This window comes from Poecilia formosa, unplaced genomic scaffold (genome assembly GCF_000485575.1).
Source record: "Poecilia formosa unplaced genomic scaffold, Poecilia_formosa-5.1.2 Scaffold10, whole genome shotgun sequence".
NCBI classification, from domain to species: domain Eukaryota; kingdom Metazoa; phylum Chordata; class Actinopteri; order Cyprinodontiformes; family Poeciliidae; genus Poecilia; species Poecilia formosa.
In genome coordinates, this window is record NW_006799949.1 from 4,386,240 (window position 1) to 4,405,832 (window position 19,593).

Here is a 19,593-nt window from a genome sequence, read left to right on the forward strand (position 1 = left end):
TTTACTGACTGGGGCAATTGACCCTACTGAACTTTATTTTGGGGCATCACATTAACAGGGGTTAATGCCCCATTGTCAGACTTTCATTATTCTTTTCTGTCTACTTCACAACTATGCACTTTATTATGTTGGTCTATTACATTTTAATCTGGATAAAATATACATTAATTAGTGGCAGCAATGTTATAAAAACAAACAAAAAAAAAAGGATGCGAATGCTTTTACAAGGCACCGTATTTGTTGCCATTTGATCCACAAACATAAAAGCAGTTTAATGCTTGCCTGTTTAATTTGCTGAACCCTTGCTCTTGCTCTGTTGCAGTTAAGACTTTTATCTTGCATTTTGTTGTTCTTTTGAGCGATTCTCCATGTTACAATAAATCATTTTTTTTTTGTTTTACTTTTTTTTGTACATCAGCTGCTCTTAGACCAGATAGCCTGAGCAGACAGACATGATGTGAGTTGTCTAAAGTGAGTCTTTTCACCTGCTGTGTGTGGTGATGGTGGAGTGCTGCTTGTGGGCTCCCCTTGTAGTGAGAATACAGATGGCTGTCCCATGTTTATACATAACTACTTTCCCTTTTCTGTCTTTGTCATAATTCCCCTACATTTCCTTCCTCTTATTTTCTTTACCACATAAATTCTCTTAGTTGCTAGAGATCCCGTATGTGTCAGCCTGCCAATTTGTCGCTTCATACTTACACATCAACCTGTTGCCGGTGTCTTGTGATAGTGTTTGGATCTGTTTCTTAATGTTGTTTGGGATCTTTTTTTTTCCATTGCTTTGTCACATATGTGGCAGACTTTAATGCACAATGCCCTGCTTTTTTTTACAGTGATTTTTCAAAGGGAAAGTTGAAATGTATACATGAGAAAATACAAAAATTTCTCATTGCAAATAAACTGCATGTCTATGTATTGTATGTTAAGGATTGTGCCCAACTAACAGATTTAAAGCATGGCTTAAATTAACTTTGTTTTTACATAAAACTGCATCCTAAACAGCATTAAATTTTTATTTCTCCTTTTGTGATTATTAGTGATGACTAATGTAGTTCCCTTTGATATTTCCCTTTGTTTCCAGGGCACTCACTGAACAGTGCGGTGAGGGATACAAGTGCAATGGATACTCTACCGCTAAATGGTAACTTTAACAATAGCTACTCACTCCGTAATGGGGACTTTGGCGACAGTGTGCAGGTAGTGGACTGCGGACTCAGCCTGGATGATGCTGCCTTTGAGAAAATGATAATCTCTGAGCTTGTGCACAACAACCTGCGTGCCTGTAACAAAAGCCACCAACAGCAGCAGCACTCCAGTTTACGTCACCCGCCCCACCGCCAGCAGCCGCCACCGCCGCCGCCGCAGTACCACCATCACCACCACACGGAGCGGGCTCCCCCCAAGGTGACGGTGGTAGGTGGCAGCAGCAGCGAAGACGACGCCATTGTGGCCGACACTTCATCTTTGGTCCACATGGGCAACGCGGTGGGCCTGGAGCTGCACCATCAGCCGGAGCTGGAGGCGCCACTCATCCCCCAGCGAACTCACTCGCTTCTGTACGCACCACAGAAGAAGGTGAGGACCGACGGAGGAGTCGATACCTTTGACAGCCCACTGACGCCCACCAACCCTGACAACAGTGCGCAGTCCCCAAACAGAGACTCTTTGTACACAAGTATGCCCAATATTACAGACTCTCCATGCCCTGAGAGCAGCCCCGATGTCGTGGAGGATGTCTCCCCCACCAAAGGGAGCGAGAATGAGGATGTTTACTACAAAAGCATGCCCAACTTAGGGGCAGTCCACCAGCTCCAAGCCTATTACCAGATAGGCAGAGGGAGCAGTGATGGCTACATTATTCCAGTTACTAAAGAAGACTGCATCCCTGAAGGTGATGTACAAGAAGGACAAATGCAGTTAGTGACAAGCCTTTAAATGTATTTAAATCATCCCCTTAGCCCTGCTGCCCTGACACAAACCCTGACTTCTTTCAGGGCACACACACATTGAAGGCAGGACCATTCTTTTTTTTTTTTTTCTTTTGTTTATTTTATTATTTTTAAGCGAACCCAGCAGTTCCACGACACATACACACACGCTTGGCATCTACAGACTTTCTCCCTCAGCCATCCGTGTTTCCATCTCCTTCCCTGCAGACTCAGAGACCCGTGGCACAGAAACGGCAGCGCAATGTTTTCAAGAGACTGTACATAAAACAAAGAGTCAGATTTCAATTCTAAGAGACAAGCCAACAATGTATTTAAATGTGCTGCTGCTGTTGAGTTATTGAGAAAACTGAAGGTGTGAAAACATAAAAATAAGTTTTAAAAAAATTACAAAAAGAACAAAAAGAAAAAAAAAATTACAGGTGACATTCAAACAGCAATTTCCCTCTCAAAGGTTGTACATACACTTCCCAACATCTAAGCTTAACCATCGTTTTTTGTTTGTTTGTTTTTTTGTTTTTACACCCCTGGACCAGGACATGGACATGTTTGTAAAAAAAAATTAAATATTTCCTGATCAGACTGTTAGAAAAGGAATATCAGGTCCTGGCTGCTTCCCATCACCATCAAGTTTGGATTGTATAACCACTAGCAATCAAGCCCCTGGCCTTATATTTTCTCAACTGTTCCTTGAACTGTTGTCAAGGAGAAACTGCTCAAATATATATTTTGTTGTATTGCTAGTGTAAAATAAGAATTCATGGGGTTGGGAGAAAAAAAAAAGCATAATTATAAAGAAACCTTTTATTTGCAAAATTTTAACATTTGAGAGACTATTGTGTAAAAGTTGCACATATGTTATACCATCTGTTTATGGTACCAACACTTCATTCAAGGTTGTATGTTTGAGCATAAAGGCCTATTAAAAGAAAACAAACAGTGCATTATCTTTTTTTTTCTTTTTTTTTTTTTATTTGTGACCAATATTTTGCTTAGTTCCTTTATTTTCATTTCAGTTAATATTGTCCCTTAGAATACCTTTATCCGATTTTGCCAAAGTGGCATTGCTTTAGTAGGAGGGGGGGCTGCAACAACCCAGTCAAGGTGATTTATCCATTGCACATTTTTTTTTTTGTTAATATGTTTGATTGAAATTGATCTTTTTAACAGTCACAGCAGAGGGATGGGAAAGCGCTGCTGAGATGAAACCGACCTTTGAAAATAAAGTTTTTATCTTAAATGTAGTTCTTCCGCTCAAGTTTAAGTATTTTATTTATTAAAATCTTTCAAAAAATGAATAAATAAATGAATAAATAAATTGGGAAATTTGTGAATAGTTTCCCGCACTGGTATACATGCTGTACTGTAGCTCATGTTTTTTATGTAAACATAAGGGGCTTATCACTTAAGACTGATGTAAAGTTCAACACTTGTTTAACAAATACAATAAATGTGAGATTTTTTGTCAACAGACAAGTTGCTTTTTTTAATGGCTTGTGTTTTTGTTATATCTCTAGAAAGCAGGTTTGATCATATTGCTATCGACATAAAACACTTTTGACTCAGGTTCTTAGTAAGTCCCGAGCACCTTGAAAGGCAAACTGATACAATTTTGTTTTCTGGAGGATTTTTTTTTTCTCTCTTTTATTTTTTTCCTGCTATCTTCAATTGCTGCAGAGTAGAGTGATCTCGCCATATGTGTTAGAGAAGCCAAATCTGTCCATGTGATTCAAACATGAGAAACTCAGGTAGGAAAAATTGCATTGTAAATGTTTCTCTGTGTGGTTGTAACACTAATAAAGGTTCAAAAATGACACTGGTTTAAAGCATTGTTCGCTTAGTATATCATTGTATGAGAGAAGCACAATTAAAGGAGTCTGTCACTGCAGAAATGCTGAAGTTCGTTTAACTGCTGCGTGGGAGAGTGGAGAGGAGTCCACAGGCCTAACAAGGGGTCAGCTTTCCACATGGCTTGAGTCTTAAAACTATATAAAACATAATATTTCTGGATATGACACATATTTGCTCTAATTAATGTCTGCTCCAGCTGAAGCCCACAGTCGGCTCCTATGTGTTTTATGCCTCAGGTGATGCTAATTTACAAAGAATTTTGATATAACACCAGTTGAGGCGGAGTGACAGCTCACAGCAGGAGGGGCTGGAAATTGCACTGTTTACCATTTGGCACTGAAGGAAATGACTCAGAACTTTGCAGAAATGGACTAGATGTCAGTGCGCATAATGCTGTGTGGGCTGCGTGTTGTTTTGACTTGTTTCAACAATTATGTGACATTTTGTGCAATTATCTGAGGCTTCAAATTGTCATAGGGGGATTGCGTTTTTTTTTGTTTTGTTTTTTTCCCACTCCTTTTTTTTTCCCCCCGTGATCTCTTGTGCGGACCCCTTGAATGTCAGATTGGAATCAAGTGTTAGGGTAATTGTTGACTGTTGAAAAGCATAATCGCATGCATAATAATGAGGGGGAAAAAATCATATCAGTTTCTATCCTACCTTGTGAAAATACATTTGAATTATTGAACTATTAATAATTGAACTATTAAACTAATTAACTATTACATTTATTAAATTAATATTCTTTTAAATTTAGAGAAATCAATAATATTCAATTCATTTGTTTCAGAACAAAATGTAATAAGTGCTTTTAATATTGACTTGAGAATTTTTACAGTCTTTCTTAAAGACAAAATGGATTTCAATCTAACAATGGTTTAAGATAGGTAATCTATGTAATAGAAAAAATAAATATTTTCTACATTTCCAAAGAAGCAGTAGTATTGGTAGTAGTCATAATAAGCTTTCCTTATTCAGCACCTATAATTTTTTTTTTTTTTTATTAATTTCCTATCTATCAAAATCATATTACTGAATTAAAAAAATATGAATATTAAAAACTATTTCCTTAGGAATAGGGAAGAATGGAAATTTAATCTACTATGATCAATAATAAATTAGAAATCAGTACATAAATAGAAACTAAATTAAAACTTTTAATAAATGTCTGTTTACAGCCAAGTTACAACAGTGTGGTATGAATTTGGAAAAAAAATAATGAAAACCTTAAAATGTCGTCTTGTCTGTTTTTCTGACCTGAATGTTTGTTTGCATAAAATAATCTCAGACCCTCATTAGAGCGGCTTGATAATTTCACTTCAAGCAGAAACGAGCTCTTCAGGCCAGAACTCGGTCTAAATAAACTAAATACATTTAAGGAAAAAAAAACTTTTTATTTCTCTTTTCAGAATAAAATAACTTCTATCTGCTTATCCTTACACTGCGGCCTTAGAGATGAATGAACTGGAGGGTAAGCAGGTTTATTTTTCATTATTAACAGCAGAGAAACATGAGCTGAGATTGTCTCCAGTCTTGTCTGCGGCAGACGGAGTGGCCTCGCCAACCCTCCGGCTTTGCGTGTGGCCTTCCTGCTGTGAAAGACTCGCTATGTTCCCTGAGTTTTTCTCTGGGAGGGGCTTTTAAAAATTAGGGTAAGCAGCTGAGGGACCAGTAATTTGGCTCCTCTTGCTGACGAACCGGATTGCCGATGCAAAGGAGAAGTAGGAAGCTATTTTTGACTAAACGGTGGCAAGTAGAAAAGAGGCTATCTGAAGCTAAGGATTGTGTGTCATTTTGGTATAATGCAGTTGCATAAAAACAATGTAATTTAAATATTTCAGTAATTCTCTATAACTGCTAAAATACAACAAAATAAATACAGGATATTTCTGTTCATTTAATAAATATCAAAAATTGGCCGTGGCCAGCCTCAATTATTGTACACACACACACACACACACACACACACACACACACACACACACACACACACACACATATATATATATATACATACACACATGTATGCATACACATGTAGGTATATATGTATATAATGTTAAAAGTGTACTTTAGGAAAACTCCTATTCCTAGCCTTGGGGATTTCTCTGGGTTATCAATAGCCTCTGCAGCAGTTACTCCTGTAAATAGAAAACAGTGCCAATTATAGATGCCATCAAAGTGGATGAAAGCAATTGTGTACAAGGAAAATAAAAAACCTCAGAAGCCACAAACAGTTTACTGGCAGCGCAAAAGTAACTTCCCAAACTCTTGAAGTTAAAGGGAGGCCCTTTAAATGCTTACTCTTTTCTTCCTCCAGCCTTTTTTGTCCTGTCCCTGACTTCAAATGTGCAGATTTGCGGCCCATGGGCGACTTAGATCCGGTCCCGTCGAGGTGAAAAATCCAATTAACCTGCAGCTCCGGCTGCCTTCATTATAATCCCCTCCCATAATTATGAAATTACTAGATGCAGGATTTCAAATGAAAAAAGGATGAGAGCTGGTGGCTCATGCAAAAAAGGTGAAATAAACCCTTTTCTTGACAGTGAACAGTTTCCATTTACCTTCAGAAGGAACAGTTCAGTGTTATGGCAAAATTTGAAAGAAATATCTTTCAAAAGGTACAATTAGCAGATAACTCCATTCCTGATGAGACGCATAAAGTGGACTGATTGTAATCTTGGAAAAAATAATGGACAGACGATTGCCGTTACGTCATATTTTTTTTAACATGTTGAAACCATGTATATTTTTCTTGCAAATAAATGTCTCATTTATCGAGATGAGGACTTTAACATGTTAATTTAGATTTAATATTTACATATAATTTAACACCTTTGTATTGTGTTTCTGGTACGCCCGTAAAGCAAGCACACAAGTGGCATCCACAAACAACAGCGACGGAGGACAAAGCCGCTTTTCTTGGCCCACTGGGGGGGTAATTTCTGCTTCAAAAATCAATCTGATGGGATGCTGGAAAAGACCAGTGTGTTCAAGTTGTGCAAAACAGAGCTGGCCTATCACCAAAGCTATTCAAGCATAAAATACCTTCTCAATGCAAAACATGTTCCAGCCGGCACAGACATCCCCAACACCAATGTCAGTGTCCACAGTTCAAATTTCTAAGAACGTTTTGTCCCAAAGAAGTTGCATGAATGACCAGAGGTTCCTGAAACACTTGGAAATTGAATATTGTATGGCATATTAAAAGCCACATTTTTATTCTTGAGCTCAAATGGCTACTGCTTAATTTAGTAACAAAAAGAGTTTTAGAATGAAAAATTCTTCATTATTTCTCGATACATGGTTTTTGATTAAATTGATTAAGCTGATTGCCAACAAACATTCTATGCATAAAACAATAACACATTTCTGCAACATTTTTTTTTTTTAATTGTATAACTTCCAGAATCCAGAAACGTGTTGTTTGTTTGGTTCCTTATAGCTTTACTCAAAAAAGCACTCAACCAGTTTTCCTGCTTTGTTCATTTTCCAATTATTCTGATAAAAGTTTCCTCTTGACCCAAACAGTTAGACGTCTCTGGTATGGAGTCATTTTAATGTCAAAACCTGTGACTGGAGTTAAGAACACAAAGCAATAACAGGTTTTGTATTATGTCACAAATTTTGTAACTTATTCAAAGATATTTAAATATATTTATTGGCATTTTAGCTGAATATTTTCTACCCCACATGAAAAATTGTCCCTGTCCATAGATTCCATGGTTTTTGTCGTTTGACATTCTCCATGCATATTCAGAGGTTCTTCACGTCCGCTTTTATTTCTTTTACTCAAACTTGCTCCAGGGTTTCCTGTCAATTTTGCTTACCGTCACAGGTTTTTGGTTGCTCGGTGCTGGATCACTGTCATAATTGACATTTTGTGCTATATATTCTTGTTTGGACAGATTTTTCTTGTTTTTGTTTTTGCAATTCTAGTTTATTTGAGTTTTTATTCTTCTCCCTTTGTAGTGCTATTAGCTTAGTTTTTGTTGCTTAAAATACTTTTTTTAAGACTTTTTTTTATTCACAACGTACCTCCACTATGGTTTATGCTGGGCTTAAGACATAAAAAACGAAACTTTGTTGTCTCAAAAGCAGCAAAGAAATAATGTGAGCTATTATCCCATTGTAATAGAATTTTATGCTTCAAGAAGGCCGACTGTTTGGCAGAAATAAAACGGAGCATATAGAGACATCCACAGCAGCTTGAGCAGGGCAGCAAAACGAGTAAGTTTAAAATCCGTGCTTTTCTGAAAACGCAAGGCCAAAACACACTTTAAATGTCAAGACATAAAACAGAATGGGTGCAAAAATTAAAAACTGTTCGAAATATAAAAAGAAATAATGTCTGTCTTAGTCATAATCACAAAAGGCAATCAATGTCTGACAATTTCGTACAGTTTGTCAAGAATATCCCCATATGTCAGAAATGTAGAGCTATCATGTTATTACATAAATCACTTTGTACCACTCTTTATGTGATGCTATGATTTAACCTTATGTTTCAGAGAAAATCCTCTCTTTTCATCTATCACTGAGGCCCCTCGCAGCAGTTAGAAAATCCCACCTCATCAGTAAATCTAATAGCCGTCTGATAAACTCATTGGCACTCACCGAGGGGAAGCATCGAGCAATAACTACAAGAGCTCCCGCTGTGTACACGCTTCTGCAGGCCAATATAGATGTCTCCCACTCGCAAGGCAGTACCTATTGGATGCAGAGGCTCATGCAAACCAATGCATTATCCTGCCGCATTCGCTGTGCATCAACCTCTCTATTCATCATCGGCCAAGAAGGGAAGGAACAAGTAACAACTTAATGGCCACTCACCTACACTAATTGGTTCTCGAGGATACTAAGAAGCAAATGGTGCAGGTGGGTGAACTATTTCCATTTTTAGACTCAAAAGCTTGCCAATGTTGCAAAGAATGTAGTCGTGAAGGAGAAAACATTGCTTATTGTAACTATTTGTGTATTTGATCCAAACTTTAAATTGGATAGATTTTTTTAAGTTTCACAATAAAGGAGACCCAGCGGGCTTTAGTTATAGCTAGCAAGCAGAGTTCAAGTTTTTTTTTTTTTTTCTTTTTCTGCCATTTGGAAGTTAGGTTGAGTGTTTTTTTATTTTATTTTATTTTGAGTCAATGTTTCCGACGACAAACCTATATTCTGCAAATAAACAGGAAGAATTAATCCAATAGCATCAGTACACAGCAATTTACATTATTCAATGACACAATGCAATCTGCCGGGTTACCTTGGATATTACCTTTTAAAACTACCTTGAATCATTAACTGAGCTTATCTGAGCTTTTTGATTATTTGGATCCTTTGCAATGTATGTATTATTGAACTGATTTTTTTTTATTTTTTTTAAAGTGCCTCGAGACGAATTGGTGATATATAAATAAACTGAATTGAATTGAATTATTAGTAGATACCAGAGGTTGTGAAAGTGGCTTATTGAGCTTACTGTGAGAAGGACAGTCTGGTGTATGTAATTCAGACAGTAACACAGAGGTTCCACTCAGTAAGCACAGAAAGTCAATTTACTAATACACTACTTTTCCACTTGTTGATGCACCAGCTGCAAGGGAGATGAAATGGAAGAGGAAGTTTAGTGCAACATAAAAACCAATGGGTCATTGATCAGTGCGCTTCCGTCTGTTCCTCTTCTGCCTCTTCTCTTCGATCAGAAGAACCAGAGCCTTGACAGTGCTCAGAAAGCAAGGAAATGCTCAAAGATTTCCCTCAAAGAATAATAATAAAGATGACAACTGACCGCAGCAGCTAAAAGCTGTCAAACCCAGCAAGAATTGCCTTGCAAAATTATTCATACCCATCAGAACCTGAAAAGTGGGATCCATGTGTTTCTAAATCAATCAAGTCAATCCTGTGTAGAACCACCTTTTGCTACTATAACAGCTGCAAGTCTCTGAAAGTATGTCTCCATCTGTGTTGCACATCTGACACACATCCCCCCCCCACATTTTTAATTACAAAACTGCTCAGGCTCAGTGAGATTTGACAGACAGTGACTGTGGACATCATTTTCAAAGTCTGGCAAACGATCCTCAACTGGACGTCGGCCTGAACTTTCTGGACCCTCCTGACATTGATCCAAACCAGTGGTGTTCAAAATTTAAAAGCTGAAAGTATTTATTAAAAGCACAAAAATATGTACAAATACTTTTTTTTTTACCTGCTCAAAAATAAATTAAGCATGGAATTTAAATGAAACAAAGTAGTCTAATTTAAGAGTGTCTATATAGTTTTTGCAAAACCTTTAAAAAGTCAAAATATATCCCCAAACAATTTATTTAAAGTCTCCATCTGCACACATTGCATGTGCAAGTGAAACATATTTGTTCCCTTCTTAAATGGTTGTCTTGAGCCATACAAGATCCTTTAAATGGCCACAAATGACAGACAGGCCACACTTTGGACTTTCCTAAACTATTTTATTGTAGCTCTGACTGTATTTGTAGTCCTGCTGTAAAGTAAACCTTCATCCAGTCTCAAGCTTTGCACCCTTTGCTAAGATTTTGTCCATCGCCCCATCAACTCTGACCAGCTAATCTGTTCCTGATTAAGAAAAGCATCCTTACACCATGATGCTACCATCATTGTGTTTCACAATCGTGACTTATGTTTGCAGGGGCATTTACAGCATTATTATTTTTTCTTTTTAATTTAGTCTCATCTGATGAGAGAAACTGTCACATGTAGAAAACTACAAAGATGACTTCCTATGGCTTTCTTTTCTGAGACTTAGGTTTTTCTTGCCGCTCTTAAATGAAGGCCAGATTTATTGAGTACATCACTAGTAGCTGTGTGTCAACAGATTCTCTCAGTCCAGAGTTACAATGAACCTATTTTCTGCTTCAGTGATTAATGCTGCCATTGCCTGATCTGTCGGTTTGTTGGATTTCCAGTTATGCCTTAGTCTTACCATTTTTTGAACGATGGACTAAAAGCTTGACAGATTGCTTAATAACCTACCCATGCTTAAGACTTTTCCAGAACTTTTTCTCTGACCTGACTGTTGTTTTTCTTGATTTTCAGTATGCTTATTTGTTCACCAATGTTCTCTAACAAACCTCTAGGACTTTCACAAATTATCTATATTTATAGTGAGATTATCGTATCAGGCATTTTTTGTTTGTTTTGTTTTTACTAGTTAGTTTATGCCACCCCATCTCATACCAGGCTAAAAGATTAAAAGGGAATGATTACAAATGCACACCGGATTTTTCAGATTTTTATTTGTAGAAGGCATTGAAGATCATGTGTTATTTTTGTTCACTTTACAAAACAAGTGATACTCTGTAGTAATGTCCAAATTGTGTGAATACTTTGGCAGGACTCTGTATGGTATACAAAGTTACATTCTAATTTAAAACAAGCTCAATGATAATCTATGATATGTTAAACTTGATGAACATGCTGCACAAATAAATCAAAAGAAAATTACTTTCTCAAGAAGAAGCCGTTACTAATCGCACGTCATAATAATCCAAGAATGATGAATAAATTCATATAAACATACATATTTGTGAAGTGGAATTGTCTTTGGAATCTATATTCACAATATGCAATACATTCTCTGGTCTCGCTACTGTCTTCATAATTGATAAATAGAGGGAATACAGATGTAACCTTGAGTATCAGTGTGTATTGGAGCTGAATATTGATTCTGAGTTTCCTTGCTGGTGGCAAATGTGCGAGCAGACTCTAAAGACAAGATATAAAATATATTATAAATGTCTCAGTTGGATTGTAGTTTCTCATTAAAATTCAGACAGGCCTTTGCAGATGAACCTTGTCATGCTAATCCTGGGCAAGTGCTCCCACAGGGTCCCGGCAACTGTGTCTAAGCCTGGTGGATCTTGAAGAACAATTTTTTTGTGTGTGTGATCTTTGTCATATCGCTTCCAATGCCTTTGTGCTGTCATTGTCCTCTTTGTGTGGTAGTTTGTCTTAGTCAAATGACTGGTTAGGACACTAAAACATGCCGTTTGCTCTACTTCCAGTGCCTGGTGATGCAGGAAAATAAAATGCAGAATTTCCTTTTATGTACATGATCTTTTTTTTGTAAAATACTACTGACTTAGTTCAAAAGTGCCAAGAATATAAACACATTTCTCTGCATCGGGCTTCATGACTGCTTTATTCAATAATCACAAAGTACTAATTTTACATTAATTTTACATGTTCAAAAGCAAAACCACCTAAAACAGCAGAAAAAAACTGACAATAAAAGCCCATTTCAGACGGACACAAACACAAGAATATATTATGCAAATAATTAATGTTTACCGAACTCTAGGTCAGTTTCAATATATCATGAGTGAAGTGTGTGAGATCTAATCTGATTTCTTTTTAATAAAATGAGAATACATTTCTGGGAGTCACTGGCACTCTTTCAGATTTTTATCAACAGTTTATTTCACCCATGGTCACTGACAAGGCTCTGTTGGCTGGCTGTGTGTAAATGCATATTACAGTTATGTTAAAAAAAATTCAGAATAATGTAGAAAAGCTTATTATTTTCAGAAACTCATTAAATGAAACACAAGATGTTGATTAATTATGAATATAATGTTTTCAAGTCTATTTCTGTTCATTTTGATTATTTTTTTGCTCGCAGGCAATGAAAACATGGGACATATTACATCAGACCAATAAAAAAAAAAAAATTTTCAAAAGTAGCGACACCTCTCCACCCTCATGACAAACAAAAATATAACATTGTATATGAAGTACCAACACAAAGTCAAGAAAATCCCTCACAAAATGGCAGAAGTCAATCAGGTCACATCACAAGTGTCATAAACATAAATACTAAATTCCTGCCTCGAATTCTCCATTATATTTGGGACTAGACTTTCACAAGGCCGTTCTTACATGTTCACGTGTTTTGATTTAAAATATTTGAACCACACAGCCATTGATCTGGGTTGTTTTTCTGCTGAAAGAGGAACTGATGTCACATTCTCAAATCTTTTGCTCCCTTTAATAGAAGCTTTTCAAGAATTTGAAGAGTCAGTGAAGAGCAGCTGACTACAAACACGATCAACACTTTTCTGGATTTTATTTATTGAATAGTTTCCAAACCATGGACATCATAAAATAAAAATAATATTATCCAAATAAATGAAATATATGGAATTTTGTCATATATAAAATACAGAAAAAAAAATATATAAACTCTTTTTTAATAAAGCTGAAGTAAAACTATTTTTTCTTGACATTTTATTCTAAACAAAATTATGTTTACATGTAGAACTGTAACCCTTTTTCCCTCTCTGAAATATCCTACAGAGGATTAATATGGTGCCAAGAAGCCGTTTTTATGCTCGGAGGAAAATCCTGAAATCTATTCACTGCACATTTCTTTGCTGACCAAATTACTCACATGACCTTTAAAGCTTCCTCTTTAAACTCCTTACATCTCGTGTCTTACAAATGACAATAAGACATCTTGTCAATCATGCAAATTACGTCTCAGATTCAAAGGATCACATTGCATATGGGAAGGGAGAAAAGCACTATGTTGACTGAAAAAGGGAGGACAAGCAATTAATGATATCTGAGCTGGGGGTTTCATATCTCCAACAATCAAAAATAGATTTAAATTATCAGAAAGTCCAATGTCGGGCATCCATTTGCCTTTCGAGTCATTTTCCTGTTAATACAAAATGGTAAATTGCTTTAAACTTATTTGTGATAATCACAGTATTGATACTCGGCTCACTGAATGGTGTCTATTAAATATTCTTGCAAAAGCCTTGGAAATGGGCTTTTAATATAAATGTATTTCAATAACTTTGCCACTGTAATGAAATACGGTGGCAGTTCTTGCCTGATTGATTAATTTCACCTTTTATGTGCAGCACAAGCTTGGCCAACTCTGCAGATGTCCTGGCTGAAATATCGTTTTAATGACAAGCTGATGGCTGACTTTGTTATTCAATGCATAAGCTTACAATACGCTGTGATCATTATGCTGAATGCTCATCTTGCTGTCTGTCTTCTGGGGACTTAAAGTGCCTCCCTGTTGCATGTGCACTGTGCAGATATGTTAAAGCAGAGCCAGGGGGATTCCAACAGATGTTGAATGGTTGTTTTGGCTGGAGTACATCAGGGTGCGTTAGCTTGAAGGTGATATCAAGTTGAAACCATATTATAGCTTGCTTTGATGTTATAGCTTACAGCTGGGAGAAACAGATGAGTGGAATTAGATCTATTTGATTGGGAGAACTAAAGGGTGGACATTTGTGTGTGTGTGTGTGTGTGTGTGTGTGTTTAATTTTATTGGTTAGGTGCAGCTTCAGCAGCGCAACATTTGGTATCCATCTAAGCATGTATTGCAGTCATTACAAATGGGTTCATCTGAGAGACAAATGGCAGAACCCACATCCAGAGGATTAAAGAACGAAATTTCTCTGTGTCAAATACATTTCAAAACAATATTTTTGTTCTTAGGTTTTACCTCTACAGCCGCAGTAAAACAGATTCAATTAGTTTTAAAATGCCACAGTAGTGTTTGAGTGACTGTAAATAAAAAAAATAAAAATCATTTGTTTTTCTTCCAACACAGCACTGGTGAGCGGCTAAAAAGTGAAAACAGAATTTCCTATCTTTTCATGATTACATTTTTTAAATGGAAACAGAATTAATGTTGATTTAGTGTCATAGCATCGAGCAATGCAATGTCTGTCTGAGCCCTTGTTGGTCTTTAAAAAGTGTGCTTAGGATGACAAGATATGAAAAAGGCACAACTTCCTGTGTATAATGTGTGTGTGTATAATGTTTGTATGGATCTTTGGGTGTCTTGATCTTTAATGGTTGTAACCTTTTCTGAAAATTTGATCTGAAATAGTACACAGTGTAATAAAATGCATAATAGTACAATACCTACAAATCTTATATTTCTCCATTTAAAATACTGACAAAATGACAAATTTTATACCACAAAAATCAAAACATAAAAATCCCTGTAATATCTAGATCAACATATTTGGATGTGATAGATTTGGCATTATACTTTTGGTCTTCCAAAAAAAATTGCTTTGACGCAGAATGGTGAGATTGTTGGCGAGAAAAAGAGATTCACTCAAACAGCTTTTTGGTTGAGTAGGTAGACAACTATAGTCACTTAAATTCCAGACTCATGCTAAAAGAAACACCAGTCCTTCCCAGCTTAGCTTTCTGGATCCTGCACATTTTATTTAGCAGTTTTTGTTGGGTTGCTGATGACATGCTTTAGATGTTTTTTTTATTTTTTATTTGGGTATAAAAATCTCAGCCTCTCGCTATTCAGAAAGCAGCTTCTGAACCTGCAGGGTCAGACTTTATGTGGCTCTATGTGCCAGGAGCATTTGTGGACAACGGCAGGCAAAGAGTCATAAAAAAACAAACAACGGGAGGAGGGGCACAATCACAATATCAACATGTGTCATCTGATAGATGTGTCAATTTAGGTGCAGTTTGTTCTGCCTTGAGCTGTGCACTCTGCATTCATTTCCTGTTGTCTAAGTTCAAAGTGTTTGTCACCCAGTGTCATTCACACTGCCTGCTGCCGCCTCACTGCTTGGGGACATCGCCGTGGTGACAGGAAATGTTGTTTTCCCTCAGCAGTACACTGGGTCACTTGGTCGACGGTGGCAGAGGGTCAGGGCGGGATGCAGAGGTACCCGGTGTCGCCACCGCAGTACGACAGAATGCTCAGAGGATTCACAACTACTCGCTGAATGCTCCCAGAAGCAGGAGAGCACAGACAGATGAGTGAAGAGGGTGGTAAAAGGTGATGGTGCAGAGGAGAGTGGGTGGATGTAGAAAACAGGGGAGCAAATGTCTTCACTGGTAGATTTATGATTCTGCTGTGTTCACTGTATGAAGGCCATGTGACAGTCCTGTGACGGTAGACGAACCGCCATGGTCAGACTAAGCAGAGGTCCACTTGATTAAAATAACACTGCAGATTAATCAGGCCCTCTGTACATATTTGCCTCGAAGCATTAATCAACAGTGGGCACACTACTCTGAATAATAAGCAAGGTGATTATACAGCTCTGAAAGACTGTTCTTGTTCATGATTCTGGCCATGAGCTGGTTTGCAAGCCACTTGTTTTCCGAAAGTGATATAACAACACCAACAGTGAAACACAATGGTAAATCAGTGAGCAATCAGTGGGTTTTATTTACTTAAAATCCCAGCCTTCCCCCGAACACATTTGATTAATGTCTTAATTTAACATCTGCAAGAAATCAGATGTTAGTGAAACGCTGCTATGCTATGCTATGCTATGCTATGCTATTTCCTCTGCACAGAATTCCGTTTCACTGGAAAAATATAAAGTTGCAAGACTGGACTATTCAGAAATTAATCTTTCATGTTCTCCAACATAGTGCCTCTATGAATATTTCCTATGGTTGTCTGAAAATAAAGAAATAAATAAAATGCATCCACAGTCAAAAACATCAGTTTGCCACATGAAGTTGTCCTGTAAACTTAAAAAACTCTCACACTACACTATTTGCATAGAATCCTTTGTTTCCTTTTGTTGTACTCCATAGATAAACAGTCTGTAAATCATCAGCACTTACAAAATTGTTATAAATGCAACAAATGTTGTCATAAGTGTCAACTAATGTCACACTGTTATGAACCTGCCCTCAGAGGTTCATAACTGTTATGAACTGTTATGGGCCTCATAATAGTTCATAACAGGTGTCTATCATAATTGTCTAACATACTCTGACAATTGAAAGTGATGTACACATAACTCTTTGCAAGAGCACACATTTGCAATTGCAGTGTGTCTGCTTTGATTGGATATGATTATTGTCTTTTATTTCTAAGTTTTGAACACAGCCATTTTCCATTGTGCTGTGACATTTTCCTGATCTTGTGCTCCCTCCTTTCAGACTTCTACTTTATTAAGTCCATTAACACCAGCAACCTGCTTCCCAGTCATTGCTGGAACGATCTCCCTCTTCAACATTTACGAGAAGACTCTGCTTCAGCAATTTGTGCAATCTGGTATTTTCTATCATACAATGTCGCTGAAGTTAGAAAGATAATCAAGCTTGAGCAGTATGACAAGATAAAGTCCCAGACGTCCCAAACACTTCCTTTAAATCTTTTAACACCCAATAAAGGCTAATTTGCAGTAAAGTTAACAAACAATATAAGAAGAAAAAAAAAAAAACTCAGACAAACCGCTTTGAACAATTAGCTTTAATTGTAAATCTCAGCAGTTCAACAAGATCACAAACCTGCCAAACTAAGAGGAAAGAATTGACTTATAATATCCGTATAATCGGCAAAACATTTGTATTCCGACACCTCACAGCGCTCGCTGTTAGTTGACCGTAGACTTTATAATGAAAAGGTATCATTTTAGCACATCCTGTAATTAACCTCATGAATATATATTGGTTTGTTAGCTTTCCAGCATCTTGAGTTTTCACCTTTGCATCTAATCAACACCTTCAGTTGCAACTCAGTGTTATTAAACCGCATCTCAGGGAAAAGAAATATGCTGACTTATTGTTTCCAGGTAACACTACGTTTCCCTGCATAAAAACACTACTTATTTAAGATAGAAACTGAGCCTTATCTCTTAAATATGCGGCTGACCGACTGATCGGAAGGAGACAAAGTCACTCCCACATTTCTCTTATACTGACTGATGATGATCGTTTTAAATCCGCCTCGCAGGATTGCAGCGCTCAAAGATAAGCACTAATTGGGGTTATATATTCCAAGCTTAATTCCCTATTCTTCACAATATCATGCACATGTTATCATCAGTCTGCTCACAGTCAAGCCGGAGAATTCATTACATCAATTAGAGAAAGTTGACGGCAGTCAATTAATATTAGAACAGTCATGCGGTGGCCAAGCCATTTGCCCGTCTTAAAAATGTTTGCAAGTGAAAGTATTAGTAGGGATTAGAAAATTAATCTTGTAACAGTGCAAGCAGGTGACTAGGAGCTCAAACAACTTCATGCTGGAAAATTTAAACTGCTCATAGTGGATTAAAAGGAAAGTTACACTTTCAGCTTAATGCAGCATTCAGATGCGTTTGGCACGTAGTTCTTTTTTTCCCTGCAGTTTTGTATGATTAATGAAAGGATAAATAAATCAAGCTCTTTTTCACATAGTTGGTTTCCAGAAGGCAATTTCAACCATATTGCATCTACTTTCAATGCCTGAAAGTAGATGCAATATGGTTACTGTAGTTTCTTGCAAATGAGTTGTTGTTGCGTAGGTATTTAATTCGTATTTTACAATCAATTAATTGGTTCTATACACTAGAACGCAGATTGATGGATATAGCTATGATTCAAAAATCCCTGTTTTCTGTATATATTTACAGTGATGGATAAAAAGAAAAATCCCAAAGAAGTACAAAGTTGATCGCAAACAATAGTTGCACTGACGCATAAAAAGAAAAAAAAAAAAGAAAGACAGAAGAATGTTGTAAAGAATTTTTAAACCCAATCTTACAACTAGAGAGGGTGTTTGCTTCTTGAACCCAAACTGAGATCTTGTTTTCACAGCACAGGAGCTTGACAGCTGAAGGCTCTGGCTCTCATTTTCTACTTTGAAACTGAATCACAAGAGATCATCATGTTCTGTGACAGCAAAGCATTGTGAGAAAACAGCACAGTGAGATGGTTAGGATATGGAGTTTTTGTCATTACAGAATAAATGTAATCAGAAATTAAAAAGAGCTGAAAAAAGTTTATGTGTGAGAGATTTAACTTCTGCTGCGAGTTCTTATTAATAGTCTTCTGGCACTGAGAAAGCATAATACAAAAACAAAACAAACAAAAAAAGATTGCGGCTAAATAAAAGCTCTAGATATTTTTTTTTAAAACAGCTCCAGTTATATTTTATGGGTCATTCACTTGTGCCCTTAGGGTATCTTACTGTTTCCTACTCTCTAACTTCATGCCTGTTGATAAAACTGATTAAAACCCATTTTACTTAAAAACAGTGTTTAAATGTTCTTTGTAATAAACAGAAGAAAAGTGAAAAAAGCTGGAGAAAGTGATAAAACAACACTGACTTAGAGAGAGTATGGTGGAGTCACACTTTGTTTCATTTTATTTCCATTTACTAGAGATGTTCAAGGTTGAAATTATGAGCTTGTGAGCAGGAACCTCTTACATTAACACCAAGGCTAATCCCTCAATTGGTGAGTAGAAGAAATAACTACTTGAAAATAAAATCTCCCTTTAACACATTTAGCAAATTTTGTTTGTTGAGGCTTTGTGGTTTTGAGTTTATTTGCTACTAAAATATATAATTTTTCTCTTTGACAAGCTGTCGAATGGGACAGTCAATTTGCTTTGTTTTAAAAAACGAGTTAGAAATGGACCAACAGTGCTTGAGGTATTTTTTTTTGTAATTTTGACTGTTTATTATGTTCAACAAAAATATAAGCAGTGTTTATAGGTAACACTCCTGTGTATGCGTGTATGACTGAGTGAATGTTATATGACCATGATTAGACCGGTCACAGATGCAAAGAGGATCAGATCACGGCCAATTCACAGAGGAAATTGAATGGGGCGTGGGGTTTGGAAATGAGTCCCGTTTTGATTTACCTTCATTAACACAGTTAACTACCACACCTGCTGCCATAATGAAAAAATTGTAGTAGAATAGTAAATTATAAAAGTGGAATGGGGACAAGAGGAGCATCAGAATCCTTTCCCAAATTAGTCAACAATTAGCTTCTATGCTTTAAGCTGTTAGTACTTTTGCTAA

The 19,593-nt window shown here is 36.7% G+C and overlaps 1 protein-coding gene across 25 annotated transcripts in view; it reads left to right on the forward strand.

The window, feature by feature from the left end:
• The window catches only part of adgrl2a (adhesion G protein-coupled receptor L2a), a 78,167-nt gene extending 74,399 nt beyond the window's left edge, over window positions 1-3,768 (forward strand). For 11 of the 25 annotated variants that reach the window (XM_007542234.2, XM_016665694.1, XM_016665713.1 and 8 more), the window contains one exon: window positions 1,085-3,768. In XM_007542234.2, coding sequence (XP_007542296.1) covers window positions 1,085-1,938 — 854 coding nt within the window. In that variant the 3' untranslated portion in view covers window positions 1,939-3,768. Of the gene's footprint in view, window positions 1-418; window positions 472-1,084 lie in introns of those variants that run through there. The other 14 variants (XM_007542278.2, XM_016665759.1, XM_016665747.1 and 11 more) reach the window with 9 other exon arrangements.
• Window positions 3,769-19,593: the final 15,825 nt, after the last annotated feature.